The sequence below is a fragment of the Cebidichthys violaceus genome, unplaced genomic scaffold (assembly GCF_023349555.1).
Source record: "Cebidichthys violaceus isolate CVI_PGR_0920_01 unplaced genomic scaffold, fCebVio1.0.p SCAF_13, whole genome shotgun sequence".
Taxonomy (NCBI): domain Eukaryota; kingdom Metazoa; phylum Chordata; class Actinopteri; order Perciformes; family Stichaeidae; genus Cebidichthys; species Cebidichthys violaceus.
Genome location: NW_027176296.1, coordinates 8,754,825 through 8,781,557, shown reverse-complemented (window position 1 = coordinate 8,781,557; position 26,733 = coordinate 8,754,825). Strand labels below are relative to the sequence as shown.

The 26,733-nt window shown below is 41.1% G+C and overlaps 1 protein-coding gene across 2 annotated transcripts in view; it reads right to left on the bottom strand.

Annotated features, from left to right (window-relative positions):
* Positions 1–7,305: 7,305 nt before the first annotated feature.
* Positions 7,306–26,733, bottom strand: part of kank4 (KN motif and ankyrin repeat domains 4) — a 74,310-nt gene continuing 54,882 nt past the window's right edge. For both annotated transcript variants that reach the window (XM_068707658.1, XM_068707660.1), the window contains exons 3-10: positions 23,024–26,551; positions 19,624–19,717; positions 16,066–16,344; positions 14,423–14,507; positions 13,872–14,091; positions 13,570–13,712; positions 12,938–13,138; positions 7,306–10,933 (exon numbers count right to left, since the gene is read on the bottom strand). In XM_068707658.1, coding sequence (XP_068563759.1) covers positions 10,814–10,933; positions 12,938–13,138; positions 13,570–13,712; positions 13,872–14,091; positions 14,423–14,507; positions 16,066–16,344; positions 19,624–19,717; positions 23,024–26,551 — 4,670 coding nt within the window. In that variant the 3' untranslated portion in view covers positions 7,306–10,813. The remainder of the gene's footprint in view (positions 10,934–12,937; positions 13,139–13,569; positions 13,713–13,871; positions 14,092–14,422; positions 14,508–16,065; positions 16,345–19,623; positions 19,718–23,023; positions 26,552–26,733) is intronic.

The window sequence follows — 26,733 nt, the reverse complement described above, 5'->3', positions numbered from 1 at the left end:
CCTAGATCATAAGCTGCTGTCTCTTCAACAGAGCACAATTCAGTCACTCACACACCTGTCGTGCAATTATCAAATATTGCTGCGTTAGCTTGAACTTTGAAGTTTAACCTTTTAAGCCCGAGGGTCCAAGTGATTCAAGATTTGATTTCTTTGATGATGGATAAAGATGTCACCAGCAGAGTGTTTATTTTTTCTTTTACTCACAATGAACTCCAGAGACAAAATAAAAGACCTGACAACTTCCAGTAAAGGGCAGGAAAAACAGAACCGAAGTGTGAGAGTAAACTGGGCTGACAGTGTAACCAAAGGGGAAGAAAAATTACAGTTACAGTTTTGACTGGGGGATGTGTGTAGTCCCTGGAGAGTTTAAAGGACTGACAGTTCACTGGGGGTTTGATGGATGAGCCAGCGGGGAGAGCTGGCTGAGGATATGGGCGCTCTTTGGTCTGCCCATTGTTGCAGAGTTGCCGTTGCTCTTCATTGAAGATTCAACCCGACCAGTGCCCTGCGCTGTCATCTCCCTGGGCGTTACAGAAGTCAAGGGTGTCATTGAAGATTCATGATAACTGAGGGAGTCGTGATGGATCAAAGGGTTATGGTGTTGTGGGCTGTACACAGAGTTGTAGGTCTGAGCAGACTGAAGCATATTTCAGGCTATCCCTTTGAGTCTAAACTTGCATGTTTCTCTTTCATTACAACTTGTATTGGTGAGTTGTATAAAACTCACCAATAAAAACTCTCTGAAAACTGCATGAGCAGTTTGCATGAGCAGTTTTCAGAGGGTTGAAATAAAAATGTTGGAAATTCTAAATTCATCAGTCAACTGATGTAGAGTCACAGATAGGTGTTTGAAGTCAGAGTGCTCGGGGCAATCCACTGAAGATAGAAATACAGTCCATAGATATAGACAAGGAAGGCCTCCAACATCATGTCCAAGAACCAGCTAGAGGCTGTTAAATACTTCTCTCAGTTTCTATGTTCAGGTTAATTGGTTGCCTTGAAAACTCTGTTTTGATATGCCTATCTTTGCAAATATACATGTCTCTTATGACCGTCATCCTGAAGAAAGCAGTGCCTAAAAGAAACTAAAACAAAGTTTGCAATTGTGTGAATGATATGGTTGCTTTCCTCTCTTTTCTTAAACATTTGATCAGACTTTGAGCATTAATAGGTGGAAATATACATGTATATATATATATATATATATATATATATATATGTTGTTATTTTCTACTATTGCAGCTAATATTGCACATGTTATACCAATTTTAAGAGATGCTGTCCTAAATTCAACCTATCATTTTATGTTGGTTCCGATTCCAGCAATGGTCAGAAAGAGGAAGAAACCTCCAACAATCCACTTTTACAGTACCCACTCACTCCACAACCTTTCCCTCTAACTATTTTCTTCTTCTTTGCTAAATGGAGTTAATGTCGGACTCTATTAGTGAACATTTTGAGTTAGTGGGGCATCCAGGTAGCTGAGTGCAGAAAATCTCCACTCTCCACCTGTCACTTAAAAATTAATAAAATATTTTGGGAGCCTGACATGCCAACTCTACTTATGAAATTATTTTGGGAAAGCAAAGCTGACCTTTGTCCGGTCATCGCCTCCTCTCTCAACACAACAGTTCTGTTTTATGTGCACATTTCAATTTGTTCTTAAGAGTATAAAAGAAATAATGAATTTGCATTGTTTAAACATAATTCATAGTAACAATGATAGTGATTTATCAATTGAAATGAGAGCATTGTTAAAGATATAGTCTTTCTGCCCACACCAAAAACAGACAAAGTTGGCAGGTAGCTGAACATAGTGGAGCATTTAGGAAAAAACTAAAAACAAAGCCCTTCATTATGGGGCCAGAAACATGACTTCAGATGGATGCTAATGTTCCTTCATGCCTGCTGGATGTTTTAAATAGGACACTGCCTATTTAAAACATTTTGCATCGATGTAACGGGCTACTTTTGTTTGCTGAGATTGAGCATCAACCACGACTGGCCTTTGTTTTTTTCAGCTGTAAGAAGCATGTCTTTTTCCTTCGTGTATTACACTGTTTACATCAGCAGCACACTTGTTTTGTTGTTTTGTGTCACTCATTCATGTTAAGTGTTTCCTGTTTTATTTTGTAGGTCTCCTCTCGTATTCTGGTCCCTTCCTGCCTGTGTATTTTCCCACCTGTTTTGAATGTTTGTACGGCCCTGATTACTTTCACCTGTCCCTCATTAGCCCTTCTACTCACCTGCTCCCACTTCCCCATTAATCACTCAATATGTATACTAGTTGTTCTTTGTCCATTCGTCTTCGTTGTTGCATGGAGTTTTGTTCACCTGCAAACTGCCTGGAGGTTTTTTCGTTATTAAAGTATTTTCTTTGTATCAGCCTGTGTGATTTGGGTCCTTCCTGACTGTGCTGCGCCCTGCACAACAACAACACACAGTTTCATGCTCTGCTGCCCCTGCTGGCTGGAGATGCCCACTACACTAATGTTATTGCCATTAAAACAGTAATGGCAACACTCTGAAACCCAGAAACGCTGGCAATCTGCTTTGCTCTTTCATCCAAGAAAGATCCATTTTGTTTTCAGGGCACAGCACTTTCTGTAATGCAAAGTGACATAAAGCAAAGTATGTGCTTATGTTTGCTTTAGTAATTCCTTTTAATCATTCTTCATTATTGTCTCCTCTCTTCCCCCGTTTCATTATTTCTTCATCTCTCTCTCATTACCTTCCTCTCTGCCTTTGTGTTGCCTCTGAGAGCTTTGCAGAGGAGATGCCAGTTTATGGCGCTCCTGTGTGTGAACAATTTCACAGAATTAACAATTGAAGTGTTTCACAACCATTGCAATAAAATGTGATTGTTAAAAGCAAATTAACACTCAGTGTCTCCCTCTACCTTTCACCTTTCTCCTACATTTTCCCGCTTACCTGCTGTCTCTCTCTTGGTCCATTTAATTTTGCCTCTATTAGCACTTTTTGCTCCTCCCTTTGTGATGCTCTCACACTGTGACACCTTTTTGTTGCAGTGATAAGATGCAACAAAAATCTGAAAAGAGCCAGATCGGTTAATTCACCACATCTGGCCTCATAAAGTTTTTGCAATAAAGTCTCTTCCTGTTTAAATATGCAATGAACGCACTGCCATCCCTCTGCCTCCTCCCTTCTCTGCCTGACGGATGACAGTTCCTATTATCTCCTGGATAATAAGTTGCACAGATTAGCCATGGGGGCAGACAGCGGAGAAGGGATATGTCACCTGTGTGTGTGTGTGTGTGTGTGTGTGTGTGTGTGTGTGTGTGTGTTTGTGTGTGGATGCTCCTTTGTGTGTTTGTCAGTGTGTGTCTTCAGTTTAGGTGTGTGTGTGTGTGTGTGTGTGGTTATTAATATTTGCCTGTTTATGTTTGTGTGTCTGTTTGCCTGAGTGTGCTTCTCTTTGTCTATATGCATGGATTTCCATCCAGCTGTGTGTGTGTCTGTGTGTCTGTGTGTTTGTGTGTGTGTGTGTGTGTGTGTGTGTGTGTGTGTGTGTGTGTGTGTGTGTGTGTGTCTGTATAGCTGCATAAAAACATGTGTCTTTGTGTGTTTTTGCGTGCACAGGAACACACTAGAGGAGGAGTTGATGGGCTAAGTGCCATTACCAGATAATTACGGCTAAAAGTCTCCATGCTAACGAGAATGGCTCATCATCATGGTACTGGCAGACAGAGAGGCCACAAAAAACATCTGCAATTCAGATTAGCAGCACTTGTGTGTAAGTGTGTGGTGTGTGTGTGTGTGTGTGTGTGTGTGTGTGTGTGTGTGTGTGTGTGTGTGTGTGTGTGTGTGTGTGTGTGTGTGTGACTGAGAGTGTGTGCATCCTGCTGCTCTGTTCCCTCTTCCTCTATACGTGCATGTGTGTGTCTTTAGCACTTGTATGATGAGGGGATTACTGTTATTCACATTTTGAATAAGAAGCCAGCCTCTCAATGTGTGTTTGCATGTGTGCGGGTTTACATCACACAAGTATGAACACCGTATATCAGCGTAATTGACTGGCATAGGAGCCCAGTGTGAGTTGAGTTGGAGGGCATCCATACACCACATAAAGTGGATGCCTGTAATGGGCTCACTCTTCACTCCCTGTGATGGGCTTATTCACTTCATAAATGGTGTCTGCACACAGAGGCAGCCAGCAACAGGAACATAAACATATGTAAGTTGCAATTACCCCAAAACAGCAAAACAAATGTGGCTACCCTTTTGTGCTGCAGATGTTGTTTTTGCATATATGTGAGAAATAGATTTAATTAAATGTAATACCTGCTGGGACAGGTGAGGGCGATCAGACGCAGAAGTACCACAAATCTGATTTGCAATCAGCCCGTTAAGCCTTTGTCTTTACAATCCCCTGGCTTCTAAACAGGAGTTGAGGAGAGAACAACATAACTTTTACTCATTATACTCTCTTTTACAATTCTCAGAGTATGGGAATAAGTGTGCAAAAGGGGAAATACAAAATTGTCTCAGTATGTGTGTGTTGTGCGTCCGCATGTTTATGCGTGTAACACTAGTGTGTATTGTGTGTATATGTAATTACTGCAGCCAGAACAACTCAAAAACACATCATCCACTTCAGTTAAGAGCAAATCATTCTTGTCCTCTCAGTTTGTGATTAACGACCATCTGTTTCCTGTAAAACAAATGATTTTCAGTCTGCTTTTATCAATCAAATCATTCCAATAAAGTATCATAAAATATTTTAAATCTGGTGTGTTTTTAAATAAAAATAACAGCAATCAACTGTATGTAACCTATAAAAACTCCATAGATATGCTTTTATTTTTAAATTACCTTGGTATAGCTGGTCCAGTTCAGCTCTATTGGGACACTTAGTGTTTTATACCAAGTGTCTTACGGCTGTATCTGTTTTGTTCATACTTTGGTATGAATGAAAAGGTAATGTAAAAGAATCATTTAAAACTAAGCTTTCATCAAGCAGAAATGATACTAATGATACTAAACTGCAGTCTATAGAACTTAATGTGTTCTTCTTAGTCGCTGGCATTTTTCATGAGTTAGTAAAGTTTTCTATTTCTCTCTAATGTCTTGATCTTCATTTCCTTTCATAGCTACAGAGCACAAAGCTACTGTCTTAATTAATAGAAACTATACAATGTCCTGTATGTTTTTTAAATGTTGATTGATATTCATGTGACAGTTTAGTTTTTGTAAATAATGTGACTTTAAAATCAGACTAATCTGCACAGAGCAAATGTACAGCTGTAATTAATTAGATAGAAAAATCTGTCAAATCTTAGTCCTCAATGTGCTCAGGCAACGGCAAGAACAAAATAAATACTTGAGAAAGAAGAATACAAAGTCTATGGATAGCGAGTGTTTCAAGCAGGCGTAGTCCCTGAGGAAATCAAGAAGTTAACATGGCATAGTGATCAAGGTTATCTAATGATAGGTACTCCTAATTGTCCATTATACTGGCTACTGCAGCTGAATGTGGAGAGCTCAGTACTTTCCAGAGGACTGATGCTGAAGCAGAGTTCATGCGTACGTTTAGTCAGAAACAATTGTCATTTGTGACATCAACATTATTATCTAATTACCATTCAGAAATAAAGAAAGTGTTGCCCTTGTACATCTAGTATTTACAGTTGTTACTTGCTTATGCTTAGTCTCCCAAATCAAAGACACCCAAGATGCTGTGAAAAGGTGCATGCTGGGTATGGCTCAAAGCTAAATGCTAACATGTTCCTGATGGATTCTCCAGCCATGATTTCAGCATTCACTTAGAAACTTCTACTTTTGTTTTTCAACTAATGTTGTGACTTCAGAGCCTCTTTCAGCTCAAAACGATTTGGATTTCAAGAGCAGACTACAGAGAGGCCAGGAGGACTGGTTATATTAGGACAGAGTGGATTTTGCATAATGAGTACTTTTACTTTTTACACATGATACTTTTTGTTGCCTAAAGTTCTGCTCTTTTACTTTCACAAATATGCATGACTTGCACTTGAAGTTTTTCTGTAGTGTGATATTGCTACTTTAACTTAAGTAAATGTTATACTTCTTTCACCGATCATTAAAGGATTATGGTTTGTCATTAGACCTTCCAGTGGAGCCTTCCACTTAGCACTGATTGTATTCATACTGGCTTGTTGCACTGATTGTATTCATACTGGCTTGTTGCACTGATTGTATTCATACTGGCTTGTTGCACTTATTGTATTCATACTAGCTTGTTGCACTGACTGTATTCATACTAGCTTGTTGCATTTATTGTATTCATACTAGCTTGTTGCACTTATTGTATTCATACTAGCTTGTTGCACTTATTGTATTCATACTAGCTTGTTGCATTTATTGTATTCATACTAGCTTGTTGCATTTATTGTATTCATACTAGCTTGTTGCATTTATTGTATTCATACTAGCTTGTTGCACTTATTGTATTCATACTAGCTTGTTGCACTTATTGTATTCGTATTAATTATAGCACTAACTGTTTTTCTTATTTCTGCACTGTACTTTGGCTCTGAGTTATGCTCTGCTTCATGCTCTTAGATGCTTGTTTGGAAAAGGAAATGTACTTATGACTTCTGGTGACTAGTAGTTCTTTTGATTACTAATGTTGAATGCACTTATTGTAAGTGGCTTTGGATAAAAGCGTCTACTAAATGACTGTAATGTAATGTAATGTAATTAATTATTTTTTTTACCTCATATCCTGCCTGAGATGCAGTTATCAGTTGGGTATGTCTGAGAAGATCCTCAATCATCCCGTGTATTACTAAAGAGACTGTTGTTCTCCCTCAGTTAGTGTGTTCTTACCACACAGTAATACCACCATCTTCTGGTCACTGCTTTTTACTACATTGTATAATGGCTTTGGAGTTGAGGCCCACATGCACATTTGCATTGTCATGTAGAAGCTGCACTACAGAGCAACCTTTTGGTTCTGTTTTTCCCTTGTTAAAGCTAAAACCACTGATGTAACCTGATCATATTTATGTGTAAATGTTGTTGAGGCTGCCATTAAGTTACCTGATGGGAAATTAGGTTGAGTTGCATGTCTAACATGTAGTTTTGGTATCAAAATAACAGTTAAGCTTCAAGGACAAATGAGTAACTTTTATCTATATGACTACATTACAACTATATACTCACTACTGTACACCATTGACTTGGATCAAAGTATTTTGTGCCTATCCTGACTGATCATAACTGAAAATAAAGGAAAAATAAATATAGATAAACAAAATTGACAGTAGCTGCTGTTTTCAGTTGGAAATGACCAAGAACAACATGAAATAAGTCTTAAATCTTCATATTTATTTATTTAGAAGTAGTTCTCTGGTTTGCAACATATAAGCCTGTTGTACAAGGAATATTACAGAGAGGTACATGTTTTTAAATTTGACTCTGTCATGTACATAGACTTATCCAAACTAGGGAGACCTTGCCTGTATAGCTTTAGGCGGTGTCGAATCTGCTTTGTAGTTTCCCCACAAATGTCAAAGGTAGCATTAAAGGGCACATGACACAGTCAAAACCTCGTCCACATCACACATGTACTACACCACTCAACCAATCAAAGATAAGCTGATTAATCACATCATCAGGGAACACTCGGCATAATTTCCAATCATTCAAATTCCCCTCCAACACAATCACTGGAATATTTGTCCATGCATACATAAGTATACTATATATGGTAAAAAATATAGCATTTGGAATAAATACTTGTATCATTTATAGAGCAAACTGTCAGACAATACTTGTTATATATTTTTCACAATACTGTATGTACATGTATTTCGGTTACTTTACAGGAACAGATAAAACTATATAGTCAACCCCATGTGAAACAGATTAGATTTCACTTCTTTGGTGTTGAGCCAGTAATGAAACCATATTACATCTGGGTCACACTGGATTAAACATATGGATGTGATTTACTTTAAGACTTAATACACAGGCACGGAAGACCAGATATACCAGATATTACACACCGCACAGATCGGATCATCCTTTAGCTGTCTGACACACGGGAAGCTACACAGACTCTAATTCACATCCCTCAATATACAGACAACCAGAAATGATCAGATGTGCTGCACTGATTTAAAATACATTTGTTTCCTGAACCTGTGTAAATGCAGCCGCATTGTTGACGAAATCTGTGCTACTTTGTGACTCAACAAATGAGAATCTGATTACTAAGCCACTGTTGAAAAAAAATCCCACTGTTGCTGAGTAAATGCAGCCATTGTATATACTACTACATCATCAAGATACTTTATATAGCAGGTCTGTCTTCATGTGGATCTATATAGTCTCATGTTAGCATCCCTAAAAATAAGGTGTCTGGGAATGAGGGAGCACTGGTGCAGCCTCAGTGGTCAGATCACACTGCAGCTCAGAAAGAAAGTTGTTAATTGCAGCACTACATACTGTAGGCATGGCAATGTCTGGACCAAAATCTCTCCTCTGTAGAGAGCGATTTATTTTCTGACTGTGACCGCAGACTGGACCTTCATGGCAGTTGTTGAAATGAGTGGTATTCACCTTTTAAATTCCACCTTCAGTAACCCCAGCAAACCCCAGTCAAACAGAAAACAGTTGGTTGATGTCTTCTCTGGGGGAGCTTCGTAAAGACAGAGTAACCAGACAATGGCATTAAAGTTATCTTGTAGCGGAGAGTAAACATTTATAACAGAAAGCCTGTGTTACAAACCGAAAGGCTGTTTTCTAGGGCTGCACCCGATTAGTCAACTAATTGTTTTTTTTGGTCTTAGTCGACTAAGATTTCTTTAGTTGTTTTTTTATGCTTTTTTCATGCAGAATGACTTATTCACAAGAATCTTATGATCACATAAAAATATTTAAAGTCGTGCTTTTGTGTGAGTCTTTGTGGAGTTTTACAGATCTATCAATTAAATCAACATCGTATGAGTGTTAGTCGACTAAGAATTTCTTTGATCGAGGACAGCCCTACCGTTTACAGGTAAAATGATTGATCCCTTTGTTTTCTGTAAACTTCCTGACCTGCTTGACATTTTGGGGTTTTCTGCAGGGGTCACTGAAGGGGAGCTGTTAAGTTGTAAACATTGAATCAGAACAGTACTCCTGTTTAAAGATTCTTTAGGAATATGGGTGTGCGTTTGTGGAAAACAGAAGAAGACGTCCACACTCCCTGGAACACATCTTATCTCTAAAATGTAATATGGTCATCTGATTAAGGCTGGACCAAAGCCCCTCCCCCTATAGTTTCTGATTTAAAAGTTAGTATTTTATTGATATTGCTTCTTTTCAGACTGCAGCCATAAAAAAACTCATTACTTTTGGTTTGAACACATCGTTTTAAAATGTGAATTCCTTAAAGCAGTTACAAGGTGAACCAGTGTTAGTAACTTGAAGACAGGCAGATCAGATCTTTGTTTTTAAGATTAAGTGTCTTTAGTGGTAAAAATATTCAGACTCATTCCTATGTCTCTGTTAGTCCCATAACCCATGCCAGTACAGTTAGACTTGCTACATTGTTTTCTTGGAATGTATCATTGCCAGCCTGACATTCATTGTGCATTTTGTAGCAGTTGCATACAGGATTTGATTTGAAACAAGCAGGCAAACAAGACATACGCTATATTTGAACTGAGGGACGAAGAAAGAGAGAGAGATGTTTATCATAAAAACAGACAGTATTACAACATACTGTTGTTTGTTTAGTATTATAAGCCAGCCAGTAGGGGGAGTAACTGTGTATTGGCATGCAGCACCTTCTGAGCTGTACAATCTTCTTATTAGAAAACATTTGACTTTCTTTAATCTAGTTATGTTGTGGTTATAAAAATTAATTTCTTTTGTATCCAACAGAAAACATTTTATCTCCAACTAAACCATTTAGTTTTTCAATAATTCACCCATGTCCCTGTATGTGAAAAACATCATTACTATGGCAAAAACAATACAATAAATATTGTCAAATATCCACTGAATGATGGGAAATTTCACAAGAAGTTCTATTCTATAATTATATAACATTATTTTCTTATAATTCACACTTTTGGAGATATATAGTTTCTTAGAGAGGACTGTTTACTGTACACAAACACAATAAAAAAGTGCAGTAGAAAATACAGTTTCTGTGTTTGTGTATGATTAGGATTATGATGTGTTAGAATAACATTCTACATATACTGTGTTCTCAATGATGGCTATGTCCAAATATGAAAAGAATAATGCCAATGACATGAAAGAAAAAATAGAAATGATGTCATATTTAATATTGTATATTTAAAAGGTAGATCATGTGCTTAGCATTTAGCTTGAAGAGCTAGTTGATGATAAGAAGCAGCAGCTTGTCAGAGCATCTCTTCATCCACTTGCCAGTCCATCTGTCCCTGCTGTCCCTTTTTATATTCCCTCCCCGTCCCTGACGTAATATCCTGTCAATATCGCTTGTCACCATGGCAACGCTTTATCATCAAATCGACCGGGCCCTGTTTGTTGTCTGTCCACTGAGTGGTTGAATGCAGCATATCCATAAACACCCACGGGGCATGTTGGCAGAGATGTGGAAGAAGAAAAATGTGTGCGTACACTCCAGTCTCTGAGGTTTAATGTAGTTCCACGGTAAACAGAGTTTATCCACTTTTTTTCCTCTGGGCATACGGAGTCTTGTATGGTGTCATCGTGTCTTTAATTCAATTAATTTCATTCCTTTTCCCTCTTTGTTGGTGGGCAGAGAGTCTTGGAAATGAAAAGGTTGGGAGTTGGCGAGCTGGAGTGGTTTGGAGATATTAGGTGTCGGCCTGGTTCAGAGGAGGTCCGTGGTAAACAAGGGCTCAGAGACTCGGGTCTCAGCGTGGGCCTTCAGAAGGTCAATAATCTCTTGGTGGGAGGCTCCCTCTGCCACCGACAGCGCTGTCTGTCCATTCTGCAGGGAAAAACAGAAGGAAATGCATAATATGTCACAGTTTCAAGTCAAAGATCATTGCAGTGACTCTGTTTATCCTGACAGTGGCAGTGTTGTGTTGCTCTTTCATTAGAAACCTGACATTATATTATTGTTCATGTGTATTTACTGCAGCTGCCCGATGCAGGCAATACTACATGGCTGTAAACATCATTGGAAGAGCTAGGTTCAGTATCTGGAAATAGGTTTTAGCATTTTTCCCTTCTTGAAATGCCAGATGAGATTATGATTTGTTACATTGTAAAACTGATCTAATCATTTTCTCCTGTGCAACAAAGATTACAATAATAATATCCACTGATAAGCTTCTCTGCATCATGCAGAAATTGCCTGTGAAATAGGCCAGGTTAAATAATTCGCCTGCGGAGGTTACTAAGGACATAATAAAATGGAAATGGGGAAATTCCTGAAGGCATGCAAGACATAAACATCGGTAAGACCATTTCTGACACTTTAATAGAAGAACTAATTTCTCCTACAACTCTACAAATACTGCAACAAAAGACAAAAACATCTGAAAATAAGCTATTTATGGACCAACATATGTTGCATCTGCACTTTTTTCTTTTATATATAGGCTAAACAGCCAATATTAAAAATGCATAAGCTTTACAGAGATCGGTTTATTCCTCTGAAGTTAAACTCACATGGATGGTTTTAATTTGTTTGTGGTTTTGCTCTAGATATTTGGCTGTAGATTCACCAATATTGGTGACACAGTTATTTGGCTTATTTTTAGTTTCTGTATTCATCAACAGCTCAGATATGTGTTGCTGTCTCTCATCAAACTCATCATACTCATTACTCGTGGCCATGCTCTACTAGCAACTATCAAAAATGATAATGCTAAATCCGTCTCTGTATAGTTTTGAGATTGGTTGTGTGTGCTTGACACTAAATCAATTAAGAAAGAAGAAACTTGCTCTATAATGCTGTTTGGAACTTGCTGCATCATTGTCACAGTGTGTCCTTGTGTTTCCTATTTATTCTTTTAATCAAAGGATCAATATTAGACATTAATGCAAACTAGAACAGACAATGCCGCATTCTGAGAGAGACCTGTCTCATGGGAACACAAACGTCACTTAACAGAGTGAGTGCTGTGTATTATAATTTGTGTATATTTCACAAACCTATTACACAAAACGTTTGACTTACTTGCTTGCCAGAGCTGCTTATTTCCTCAGTTTTGAGATAATGTCTGACCCCAACTAGCACTAAATATAGTGCATGCTCATGCGTTGTCATGGAGTCACACAGCAAATAATCTACCAGAGGCACTGTGTAGATTAATGTCGGGCATCCATGTGATAAATTCAAATCCAGGTCAAACAATCTACTGAACGGTTGCACTGAAGACTTCAAATGATTTAGGCTAACATGGTGTGAGTGTGTCTCTGAAGTCCCATCCCGCAGAACTGGGCAGGAAAAAGTGTTCCAGAAATGCTTCAATGTTATACTTGCGTTGGAAGCTGCAACATGTTGAATAAGGAGTGACAATACTTGTTTCCTTTGGACTCAAAGCCCACAGTTTGATGGGAAATGCTACATGAGCAGTAGCAATAGTATTGCAGTTGTGATGTGGCGTTCTCTGACTGTGCACCTTGAGCTGCAGAGGAGAATCGACCATCTAGAGAAATCAATAATGTACTAGGTTAAACAATCAATCTACTATGTGTGGGCCAGGCACCAGCTACTGTATGCTCAATGCCCTAACTGGGCAACTGACGCTGACCGCAGGGGCAGCATAATATCTAGTGATATATCCTACAGTACATGTGTGAGCCAGGCACCATGAGCCCTGTGACCTTTCTGTAGCACAACAAGCAGATAACTAAGTGTTGAAATGAAGCAGTGATCCATGGCATCTCAGTGAAGAATGAACCCTCATTGAGTCGAGGCTGCTGATATTTTTGCCTACAGAGAGCACCATCTTGGATGAAAGGTGAAACAGTCCAGTTGTACCTTGTCCTTGAGGCTGGTGTCGCAGCGACCCGTCTCCAGCAGCATGCGAACAATGTTTGTGTGTCCATGTTCGCTGGCACACATCAGGGCCGAGGAGCCCTCGCGGTCCTGGGCATTTACATCCGTACCGCAGCTCAGGAGCAGCTTTACCATGGCAACGCGGCCGTGGCTCACCGCAAGCATGAGTGCCGTCTGGCCCGCCTAGAGAACGAGTGAGAGACACAGATAGTTAGAATTAAACGGTGAGAGGGAAGGCATGAGGGGGAGATAAAGAGATGCAGGGTTGGAGATGAGGGAGGAAGTAGAAGAGAAAGAAAAGTAAGTGAAATTGGAAAATTAAAATGTGCATTTTTTTTTTTTAGAAAAGGATGCTTGTACATTTTGTTCGGTTTACACTCTAGATGTCCTTGCTGTCGAGAAAGAATCGCTGAAATTATGGTGTATTCCTGTTAAGTGACCCACTTTAATGTCCTAAGATGCACTGATTTCCCCAGAGGAGTTATTAAATCCCCAGACTTGCGGCGCCAGAAATACAACTTCCAGTACAACAATAACACATCAGACAACAGAGCAAATCATTCACTATTCAGTCAGTTTAGTGGACCCAATGATTCAGGGCAGACATATATTACCTGTCTGGAGCAGGCATTGACGTCACCCAGTCTCAACAGTTGTTGCGCAACCTCCAGGTCATCAGAGCTCTCAGCAGCCGTCAGTGCAGCGAGCATCACTGGAGTATAGCCTGCCTTGTTCACATTGTCCGTCTCACAAAGACCTGAAAAAACAAATGTTTTAAGAAGTCAAAGAGAGCATTTCATGCAATTTTGTGCAGGGCTTAACTGCCTTATCGAGACACTTTTTTTTGGTAAATTCTGTATCTAAGCTCCTCTGGTTCATTCAGCTGTATGTGTCACTGTGTGTGTTTGCATCTCACCAGTATCCAGCAGCAGTTTGACCACAGGGAAGTTTGAATGCGACACACTGTAGTGGAGGGCCATGTTCCCATTGCCGTCGGTCAAGTTAACTACATATGGCAGGAGAGTGGGCGTGGTCAAGCCCACTTGTCTCAGGTATAATCTGACGGTATCGGCCTGCGATTCTTTCTGACTGGAGATCTTGAACCACTCCTGGTAGAGCACCACTAAAACCTGACGCTGGGGAGAGAGGAAGGAGTGAAACAATATAAAGGGAAAAAGCCCCTGTGGCAGCGTTTTTACTGTTCCATGAACATTTTTAATGTTCGGGTTGTTGAGCAGCTTGTATTGTCAGCCTAAGGTACGGCACTGTAAGCCACATTATTCTACTCAGTGAAGTCAAAAAGCTCTGACAAAACATCGACAAAGAATCTGAATCATTTTCCCTCCACAAAAATAATTTGTATCCGTTTTACAAGCATGAAAATTAACTTTGCAGTCAAATCAGATTTGATAAAGTATAGAGAATTACTTTCCAAGAATAGAAACGACAGCCGATAGAAAGTTTTACCATTTCTTTATCTGGTGACGAAACCTCTTCCATTCGGTCTTTTACATAGATGCAGGCGTCTATAAACCCCTGGTCAACTTTCTCTCTGCAAACAAAGACCAGATGGCACAGTAAGTCTTTTTTTTTTTAGCTATCCTAAACAATTTAAAAAAAAAAAATTCAGCAACTTTCAAGCGGACCAGTAGTATCAAGAGATAAAACATTCATATGTAAACCAACACACCCCACATCTGTTCTTTCCCTGGTTCTCTTTAATGCCATCAATCCTGCATAACGTATGGCCAAGAGATGGCTACTTTAGTTATTGTGTAAATTCTGTAAATTCTGAGATGAAAACAAAAGATAAAAGATGCCTTGCGGGCCTCTGCAGTGTAGACACACACACAAACACACATCAGTCAATTGTCTGACGCATTGATGGCACATGCAAACCTCAACAGTAGCAGTTTGAACTGATTCACTGCCCAATAATATCCACCATGCACTCATGCTGCTCGTCTATCATGCACAGTCATACTGAACATCTCAAGCAGCGCTAAGCCCGAGTGGATCACACTCTCACTGTGCCCTGTACTCCAGCCAGAGCACACACACATACTATGTACAAGCGCACACACACATAGGAATGATCAGACAGGTGCTGAGTGATGAGTTAATATAAGTCCTGCCTTCTCGCAGGGGCCCAATCTACTTTCTGGCCCTGGGGCCCTCAACCCTGTCCACATACCTGAGACAGATAAGTGATAAGTCAGTGACAGGGAGGACAACACTGCTGGTTATTTGCTTCTTGTTCTAGATATCTGGCACTTTGGGGAATGAAGTGTATCTGTGTCTGAGACCTTGATTAAAGTGAGAGCAGCTTATACTGAAGTGTGTAGGAGCAAGTTGTGTGTGTTTGTGCAACGCTTATGTATGTGGAAACCAGTGTGCATGTAGTGTGTATGTGTGTGAAACACAGCCTTTAGTGTGAGTCTGATATTAAGAGGTAAGAGGGGTTGTACGAAAGTGTAAGTAGGTATGATTGTGTTTTAATTGGATGTGTGTGTGTGTGTGTGTGTGTGTGTGTGTGTGTGGCCCACAGTATATTGAAGCGTCATTGAGCACCTGTATATAGACTGTAGCTGGACACAAAACAAAGCATTGACTTGTACTTATCCAACATATGTCACACTGTCATCTACGTGACTGGATTGTGCTTTGATCGCTTTATATTCCTTGCATTTGACTCTGTTTACTTTTACTCTTTCATTTGATTTATGATATGAGCTGCAGTGAGAAGGTCAACCTTGTTTAATTACTGAATATGAGACTATTCTTTGGAGTTGCCGTGTTTATGTTCTTTCATTCACTGTGATGGAAAGCGTGGGTCACAGTGAGCATTCAGATTGCTTTGCTGTGTGTCATTGAAAAGAAGAAAAAAAGGATTCCCGAGCCTTTTTAAGAAAAACTTGCCTCATGTATTTTTCTCTATCAAAACCATCTCTACCAGCAACAGAAAGAAGTCAGTGCTGACCAATCACCAATCACAGTTCATTGGGTACCCATGTGTCATATCTACGGCATAGCTTACAGCGGCAACATGCATAGGCTCCATAACTATGGCGTAACCCCTGCTGAGCATGGATGAAGCTTTACTGTCTCACCCTTCAGCCTGTTCTTCCAGGAGCTCCTGGCTGCCTTCTATATCCAGAAGGCCTCTTTCACCCTCCTTCTCTGCAGCCACAGCACCTCCTTCTTCAGTGGAGACCTCTGCATCCTTCTGCTGCGTCTCTGCTCCCTCCTCAGGCTTGTTTGCTGGCTGAGGCTCTTTCTCCTTTTCCTTCTCTACCTCTGGTTCTGAGCTGTCTTCCTCTTCCTCCACCTCCACCTCCACCTTCGACTTCTCATCTCCACTGGACTCTTCGCTGGATGTCGACTCATAGCTGGAGGTGGACACAAACAAATGGACATGCACAATATTCAGATCATAGACACCAAAATCATCCACATTATACCATCTAGAATACAGCTTTTGTGTACTCCACCTGTGTTGAATGCCTATAGGTGATCTAAAAAGTGAGGAAACACTATTTAGCTTAACAGATATCCATCCATAAATGATGCAGTATGGGCAACATTTGGTCTATCATTAGCTTTGAAACATTGAACTCATGATTCATCACTAAAAGTAATGTGTACAGAAATTAGACATAGTATACAGAAGCAGCCACATCAATGAAAGACCTAAGCAGTTAAAACGAATATGAAAGCTGATAAGTCAACAGACGCCAAGGCTAGATAAATACAAACAGATCATTACCCTCTAGACATCAAGTGTGACATGAGAAAGATGCTTTTCTAATGTAACCTTGGCCCACATATCCAAAACTTCCTTCACACAGTTAAACATATACATGAATATCCATAGGCATGTTTGCACACTTACATACGTAAGCTTGGACAAAACCCAACCGTGTTCAGTGAGGAAAGGCTGATGACTTTTTATGTGTGTGTGTGTGTGGGGGGGGGGGGGGGGGGGGGGGGGGGGGATCATTTGGGTGTATCATGAAGGAACGTCTGTGAGGCCAATGATCAGATAAGTCTTATACTGAATGCCACTGATTCATGCTTATTTGTACACACACACACACACACACACACACACACACACACACAGAGAAAGACACCACACCGCAAGAGGCATTCAGGGGCCACAGCATTCCCTGGATTCCAGAGGAACTCAAGGGAGCAAAGATAGGTCAGACCATCCAAAGAGAAGAAATGCAAACAGCAGCCCACTTCCTGGTGTGGGCAGAAGACTAAAGATAGTCAAAGAAAATATTGTTGTCTGACATGTTTGTCTCATTATAAATAGCATCTGCAACATAGAAATGGAGAGATATTTATTGTCAAGAACAAGAGTTGAAACCTCAATAGAGATACACTATATGTGGACCATCTTATATAACTTAATAATGGTTATATCAGGAGCAGATCCTGACAATACCATGAATGATAATTCATTATTTGTACTGGAGAATGGCTGTTATGTTTGCAGATCCTTCTAAAATGGTGAGGAAGAAATAAACATCACCACAGCTCTGACAAAACATTGCAAAGGCAAAAACAGTGAAGCTCGGGAATGTCGGAACAGGATAAATACCTCCTAATGGCCGCCATTTCTTTGATATGCAGGAGGTAATACTACCAAGGCAATGTAGACACATCTACAATGCTTCAAGTGTGCCTCAACGTTTCATTAGATGCGTGCATGGTCCTTGGTCTGGGCCATATGACCAATGTCTTCTATCCCGATATAAGTCATTTCATATCTCGATAACAATATCTATCACGATATAACATGTTTACTGGTAATTCAATAAATGAATACTCTACAGGAAATAACCAAATGGTAAAGCCTATTTTTGTGTAAATAAAGTACTTTATATGAAATTCAAGTTAGTACATGCTTATTATCAATTAAGATGTTGGAATTGTGTATTATGATATCTTAATAATCAAAAGCCTTAGCCTACACAAGGCTGCGTAGGCTAAGGGGTAGAATAACACATGTAGCAGTTATGGTTAAGGTTAGGTTAAGCATCCAGGGAATTTTTGGCCCTGTTCAGACTTGGCATTAATATGAGTCTTGGTGTTCCGCTCTCAAGTGGACAGTTCTAAGTACAGGTGTGAATGCAACCAAGGCGCATTGAGACCTGATTGCTCAGACAACATTCAGAGGTAGTCTAGGACACATATGGCCACATTCTTTTAGCAGTGTGTATGTGATAGTGTCCTTGGAGGAAGGACCACCTACTCAACTGATGGGTGTGTGTGCGTGTGTGTGTGTGTGTGTAACTCTGAGAGATATTGCCCAACAGCTTGTAATTTGTATTTCCCTTATATTAACTTTGGCAGCGGCTACAAACAGGTTCAATATTGAACAACATGCTAACATGCTGACAGATTCAGTGCTTTTATGTTTTTAGCTGAACTAGACCAGAGAATATTTGGTAGAAACAGATTGGTAATACTGTTTGCCCTCATTGTTCTCCATGAAGTTTGCTGGAACTGATGAGCCCCAGTTCATTTTATGTGGAGAGCTCTGCGCTGGACTCCATTTAACAAATAGCTTTTAAATGCTACATCGCTCTTCTGCAACCAATCATGTAGTAATTTAGGAGGCAATTAGGCCTCATATACTCTGATAAAATTGGCATGCATACCAGTAACACACCAGTCCTAATTTAGTTTTCTGACATATATGTGTTTATTTGCATATAGAGCAGGGAAGTGAGATCCGATCACAAATGGTCACTCGAGACACATGTGGAGATGCATTCTAATGCCAGATGTAAGCCGATGTACTTAGAGCTGTCAGTTGTGATAGGATTACCCAAGATGCATGCTAATGCCAGGTCTGGACAGGGCTGTGTGTGTGTGTGTGTGTGTGTGTGTGTGTGTGTGTGTGTGTGTGTGTGTGTTTGTGTCTATACAGGTGCTTTATGTTGTAAGTGTAACACCAGACACCTACCTATAATCACATCAGCCAGAAAGAATTATCTCCCTGCTTTGAGACACACCTTTGATCTTCCAACCACTACCATCTGCATACTTAAAATTCATCAGCTGAGAGACACACACACACACACACACACACACACACACACACACACACTCAAAGACTGCATCCAGCATCAGAAAACACCGACATAAGAATGCTTGCTCGAAGCACTGAGGTATCTCAATACTGACAAAAATATTCACACACATCACTTAAGGTACAACACATATTCATGCACACACACATTCACACTCCCAGTAGCAGCAGTGAGGTCAAAGTCAGGGCAGCGTGTCTTCAAGTGAGCCCTTACGACTAACAGCATGAAGCAGATGTGTGAAAAACAGCTGGACTTAGTTCACAGTCACTGTGGTCAAACTCGGATATCTCAGCTTACAATGTGTTTGTACATATGTTCAGACACATAACTCTAAAATTGAAATAAATTCTTGAATTTAATCAAGTGAAATGGAACATGGCATTCAGTTTTTGTGCAATAATGTCCACAATTGATTCATGAAGGTGAATTCTTCTGGTATGATTAAAAAAGGGGACAAAACATTAATGGGCACGCAATTAAAAATGCACAGAAAAACGGCAGCCCACACAAAGATATGAATCACAAAGAGAGATTGGACACTGATCAAAAAGAAGATTTTACCCTCCATTCACCCCAACAAACTTCAGGTTTTTCTTGGCTCCCTTGTTCCCTTGCTTGTCAGCAACACCATTTTTCTTCATAATTGATTTGAGACCTGGCGGAGAGGAGGACAGAGAGAGGGGGAGAAAGAGAAATGAAAAAGAAAAGGGAGGGTGGGGAAAATTCATTAGGCCTTTGTGGAATTTGAGTGTTTGTGTGTTTTCTGTGTGCTTATGCATGATGCTGAAAAATGTCACATTCTGTATCATTCCTTACATGTTCTCTTACCTAGACACAAAACACAGCAGGTTGTTTGTCAGTAGCTCATTTGAGCATTCCAGATCTGTCCCCTCTTTTGTTAAGGTATGGCTGAGTTAACGCAACTATAAAACTGAGTCATTACACCTTGAGCCAATAGATGCATGATTTTATTCCCATATTCAAATAATCTTCAACAAGATTGTCAATTGCTCCTCTTACCCAGTAGACATCGCACAATAGCATCATTATCATTTACCCTCAATGAGGGTTTTTTACAGACCAACCCTTCGAAGGATTATACCTAACTGAAGGAGAGTCTTCTGACAGCAACACAACACTAGCTGTTGGAAAGCGCATGAGTAGAATGAGGAACTTGCAAATTTGAGGAAAAAAAAGTGAATGAAAGAGTAGGCCACCAGAGGTCACTGAATGTTTTGATGAGTATGAAAATAATGTAAAAAATATCAGGTCTTTGCAGGTGCCAGATCTTTTGTAAACCCAATTGAACACCTACGGGAGGTTTTGGACCAACACGTTCAACCTCCTGTGGAATTTGTCACCTGTCTTTCTAACAGTGTAACACTGTAAATTCAACTTCTCCCAGAGTCATACATAACATTTCCTTGAATCAAAATAATATCTTTGTCTTTCAATCATAGAAGAAAAGATTTCTAAAGTGTGTATCCAGCAAAAACAATCAAAACAACAGAACAACGGAGTAAGTTATAACACTCAAGGCTGAGTAAAAGCAATACATCAAACTGATATTGGTAACTTGTGAGACAATAATGGTCTACTTCATGTAAAAAGCAACAATAAAATAATTGTGAGTGAACAGCATCACACTGTCAAGAATTAATAGAAGTGACTGACAACTGATTATCAACTTCATCAGATCGACAAACATCCTCCAGCAACCTCCCGAAGTATTTCCAGTTCGATGTACACAGGTCAAGATTATAGATTGTAAAGACAACATACAACCATGACATTGTCAGGCCTACTAATGTATGTAACTGCCCTATAATTGATGCTGCATGGGTGCCTTTGCTGACTCCCCTTGGCTCTAAGCCAGGCATGGCTGTCTTAGCTGTGCCTGACAGCGAGACATGGTGCAGAGGCTCTGTAATGTTTTATGCAAAGACATAAGGATGTGGCTTTGAGCCAGATACCACCAGCTAAGACTGCTCTTTGATCCTGACATTCTCTCAGGAGAAATAGTAGCAGCAGGGTGAAATTTAGAACATATATGGCATTTTAATACACCCTCCATCTTCTGATAAATAAAACAAGGGTGCAATTTAACCTTGCCTCACTGTGTCGGAGATATTTCACTCGTCCATAAAATCTCTAAAGCTCCACTTGAGTCTCTGATGACTGGGATAAGTAAAAGTTCTCAGCGCAACAGTAGAAGTTTCTGTTTCCAATATTTGTGGAAGTAAAACATAGATATACTGTAGTTTAAAGAAGCTGGGCTGGGAATCTCAGATGTCAAAGGTGTAGAAGGCAACCGCAAAGAAACAGTGACAATTTGAGAGAACACATACTGTATAAATCTACACAAATCACTTAGAACCACTCCTGTGTACTGTACTCCCAACACTGAACTTTAAATGAACTCTCAACATAAAATATGTGTGAGATAGCAGGGTGATCGTGTACTTCAGCTCCTGGGCCTGAAACAGAACAGTGAGACATCAAGGGAGGGAAGAAAAGCATTGACAGTTTGATGTGTGTGTGAGTGAGTGTGAGGGTCTGTTCTTCAGTGTCCATCTGACTGTGTAAGTAAGTGCTTGTACGCGCATGTGTGCACTTCTCTGTGTGTGTTTGCCTCTACTGTGTGAAGTATTAAATAAGTACTTGATATGCTCATGGAGGTAATTGAATGTTATTTCACAAGGGCTTTGTAGCATGTGTTTGTTCACTCTTGTATATGCCATCCAATAGTTACTGTATCTTCGAAACACAATGTCTTGTGCTGTAGCCATAGATGAACAAAGCATAATATTGTGATGCGGTTTGCAGTTTTTCACTGATTAATGCTATTACTTCATTTTACCTCATTACGCTAATGTTACTGTAATTCAACACATGTATAATATAAAAGACGGCTTGTACTTGTATTGTATATAATAAACTATAGAAACAGGTTGTGCAAAGAAAAAAGGAAAGCTTCACAAAGGTTAAAGGATAACATAATTATGAATGAACTAGAAGGCAAGGTAGACATTTCCCTTTCAGGTAGACCACTGACATTAATTGGTAGAGTATTTGCGGGTGGATGTGACAATACATCACTGTCCATATCACTCATTAGAGTGAGTCATTAGACTCCTGGCAAAGTATCACATAATTAAGTATCTAGAAGAGTAACAGGTATTATAATTTAGATAAGAAGGAAATTAATCATTCCTGACATTTTTCTACTTTAACTGCAGAGTCAAACTAATATTTAGTCACAGTGTCAGCTAAGTGAAGTCTAAGTAAGTACCTTATAAAGATGTCAAGCAATACTCTTCACTCCTATCCTAACCGTATTTCATGTCTAATTAGTCAGGTACTGTAAACAAGAATCCTTGTTGACATGGTACAATTGATAGAAGCGCCAAAAGACATGATGTGACACCACGTCAGTAGTTTATTTATGAATAATTGAATATGACTGTTGTTTCAGGTTACAGTGAAAATAAACTACAGTCACTAAGAAACATGAGGACACCACCTTGTTGTCAGTTTGATAGTAATAGCGTGTGTCTTACCTCAGCTAAGAAGTGTGCTGGTATGAGGGAATAAGTGTTCTACCAGAACTATTAAAAAGTGACCCCACAGAAATCTGTCAAATCATTCTAGCAATATTTGGCTCCTCCTGTAGGCCTTTTTGTTCAGGGCAGAGAAAAAAGGATGGGAAATTAATATTTAAGCCTACTGAGTTGTAAATGTACATGGTAATCACAAGATTTCTTGGCAGAGATCAGAGGGAGCATGTTGTAATTAAGAGGCATGGAGAGTAGGAGCTGTGAAAGGATCATTTCAGTGAATATGAGTTTGAAATGGATTCATAGAGCCGATAACAGATAGGTAAGCAAGTATTTGACGGACAGATGCACAACTGTATATACAGTATAAAAACCATAGGATACTAAGTGAACAACAGGCCTACCTTGTTCTTGCTGTTTGCTGGCAGCAGCAGCTTTCTGGCTTGGCGAGTAGAAGGCAGAGAGGACACTGAGGGAGCTGACCAGTTGACTTTGAATTGAGCTCATTTTGGAGGGACCAGGCTTCCCTGCTGGTTTCCCTGTCGTGGCTGCAGGGACTGTCTTCCCTGCAGGCTTGGCTGATGCTCCTTTTGCTGCCTCTGCTCTTTTGCCTGTCGTCGGTTTCTGGGTGCTGGGGCTTTCCTGCTGGCTGGCCGTCTGTTGAGTTCCGGAGCTGCTCCCCAGCTGTGCCCACTGCTCGCCCAGGAGCCCTGTTAACCGGGTTACGACTTGGCCCAAAGCCGCAGGCGACGTTGGCGACTCACCGGAGCCTCTGCGAGGAGGCTCGGCCTCGCCAGCTTCCCGACGTAAGGCCTGGGCTTCACTTGAACCACGACGCTGAGCTGATTCGCTGGAGCCTCTGCGCAGTGATTGTGTCTCGGTGGTATCTTTTTGAGGGGGTTGAGTCTCACTGGAACTTCTACGAGAGCCCTGAGACGGAGGTTGAGCCTCATATGACCCCTGGCGAGTTGTGCGGGTCTGGGCTTCTCCTGATCCTCGACTAGGGGGTTGTGATGCTTTAAGTTCTTTGGAATCCCGTCGACTTGCAGTGGTTTGAGACTGTGCTTTAATTGATTTGGGACGGGTTTGAACACTGGAGCCTGGAGGCGCACCTCGAGTCTCAGTCTGTACTTGTGATTTTGATTGTTTCCCACTAGACTTCCCAGGAGGCTTCTCTGCTAGAGTGCTATCTTCAACCTGAGACGGACATGGGGCTTGATCTTTCACCTGTGGTTCAGAGAGCAGAGTTGGGGTTTGGGCCTCAAGTTGAAGTGGAACTTGTACCTGCACCTCGGGCTGTGTTTTTGTCAGGGGCTGGGACCGCTGGGCTTGAGTTTCACTGGATCCCCTCCGAGGACGCACTGGAGCAGCCTGATCTTGAGCAGGTAATGGCTGTGCCTGCTCTGCTGAGAGCTTTCGGCCTCTCTGGGGTCGTACAGGAGCTACTGTCTTCACAGCTGCATTCTCTGCCGCTACTACTACAACCGTGTCAGTGACCACAGTCTCTTTGATTGTTGCACACACAATCACACCTTCTGCTGTTTGTTTCTTCTCTACGGGCTCCTTTGCAATCGGATGTGCTTCAACAATTTCTCTTACTTCACTTTCTTTTGTTCCTGAGTCATTCTGTGAACTAACTGTTTCAATCTTAGATTCTTTATCTTCTCCTGCTGCAACAAGTGCACTGGTACACCCTTGATCCTGACTTACAATATCCGAAACTACAGTTTCTTCAACTCTGCTTTCTAGAACTGTAATTGACCTCTCTTTCAAGGCCACACTTTCACTTTCTTCACTATCTCTTTGAATTGTTTCATTTGCTTCCTTATCCTCCACTCTTTCACTGACCACACTACCTACCTCTTCTAATCTGTCACTGCCTGGATGTTCTCTCACTTCACTCTCTGCCTCTGCATGTCTGGCTGGGTTGTTACTCTGTTGTCTTTCTACCTCTGTCTCAGTCTGCTGGTCTGTCCTCTGTGCTCCCACTGTCTCTGTCACCCTGTCCACAGTGTTCACTCTCTCTGTCTCTGTCCCCCGGTCTACACTGCTGGCCCTTGGTCTCTGTGGATGGTCTGTTACTGTCTCCCCCTCTGTTTCTGTGACTTGGTTTACCCTTTCTGCTACAGGCGTCTCGGTCATCTGATCCTGAGTGGCGATCCTCTCAGTTACTGTGCCCCGTTCCATGCTGTTGGCTCTGGGTCTTGGTGGGCTCACAGCAGCTGCTTCTCCCTCCGTCTCCATCAACTGTTCATTTGTGTCAACTTTATTAGTTTCTGTTCCTTGATCGATACTTTCAGCCCCTGGTGTGGGTACAAACACTTCAATACAGATTCTATCTGTATCTGTTCCCTTATCTACTTTACCAGGTGGCTCTGTCTCTGTCTCTTGGTTGGCAATATCTACTTTCTCTGTCTCGGTCCCTGTGTCAATACTCTCTCTTCTTGGCCTGTTTTGTTCTTCTGGACTACACACCTCCACTCTCACTCCATCACTCAGTTGTAGTATTCTCTCCTCTTTTACCTTGTTCTCATCCATTTGTTCTTTCAAAAGAGAATTTGTTCTCTCCAGATCTTGGCTGGCCTGAGTAAGTTTAGCCTCCAGTATCATTAGCTTTTCCTGCAGATTCTGCGTACTGTCTGGGCCCTCAAGTTTGTCTTCTTTTGCTGCATCACCATCTTGAATACTGCTAGTCTCTGCGTCTTTTATAGCCCCCCTAAGTGATGTTAACTCCTGTCCTGCAATGTCCTTTGATAGCTTTCGCACTGCATGCTCCAGTGTACTCTCTAATTTCTCTTTTTGTATGTCTGATTTTTCTGACAGTTGTGTTTCTCTCACCGATTCTTGATCAGACATCCCACTCGTTTCTCCATGTGCCGAGGAACTCTTCAAAGATTCTTGACTTATCTCCCTCTCTTTTTGTAACACTTTACTTTTCTCTGTAACACCTTGTTTCCCTTTCCCTGTTACCAGCTTTGTCGGCACAAGCTCTGAAGCTTCTAAACCTCCAGTGGGTTGAGTCATCAGAGTTAAGTTGAGCCCTTCTGAAGGTCTGTGTCCTTGTGGCTGAGTGTGTGTCCCAGAATCAGAATTGGGTGCTATTGTAGAGGCTAATGAGGAAACATGGGCTTTGGCCTGGGCTTGGAGCTGGGCTTGGAGCTGAAGCAGTAGCTTCTCTCTCTCCTCCCTCAGTGAGCAGATCTGAGCCTTGAGTTCTGGGATGGTTTTGACCTGCTCTTCCAGCTCTCTGACCCGCTTCAGTGCCACTGTGATCTGCTGGTGAAGCCCCGTCCGATCCTGAGGAACACATCGTCTCTCTGTTATGTCCGGTGAAGCACGAAAAACATTCTCCGTCGAGCCACTCTCCGGTGTTCCCACAATACGGTCTGGACTGCTCGAATCAGAACCTTTCCTTTGCTGTAAGGTGATGGGCATGCTTGATGCTCGGAGCAGGTTCGGACGACTTTGAATACCCTCAGTTTTCTCTTCAACATCCTTAGCCCCAGCTCCTACTTCCTCTCTGGGTTTTGCTGAAACATAGCCAGCTCTTTGACTGGTTGTCCCTCTGCTGATTTGGCCGGAAGTCCCCCCTTCGCTTGCCCTGAAGTCGAAGATCTGTTGGACCTCTGTCACCCGTGATTTAGGCTTGGGCCCCAGGGTGGACGTCCCAGACCATGTGCTGTCCTTTTCCTTAGGGGGAGGCCTAGCCCCATGCCCAGGAAGACTGAAATTTCTGGGCAGTGTGCTGAATTTGGCTGGGCCCTTCACCCTGCGCTGAATGTGGACCCTTTTGATGGTATTGCCTTTTTCAATGTCATCAACATACTTGAGGAAGTCCAGGTCCAGGTGGAAGCCATAGGGAGTTTCCACTGAGTAGGGCAGCTGCTTCCTCTGAACGCCGCCCTCACTGGCCTTGGTCTGAAAGCCGTTGGCTGGCGGGAATTAACATGAACATCAATCAATCAATCAATCAATCAGTCAATCAATCAATGCTTCTCCTTTTCCTACTTCTACAAATAATAACAATGACAATAATAATAGGTAAAATGATACAACTCAAATGGATTCACATGGGCAATTGCTTGATAAAATGAATAGGAACCAAATCACAGAT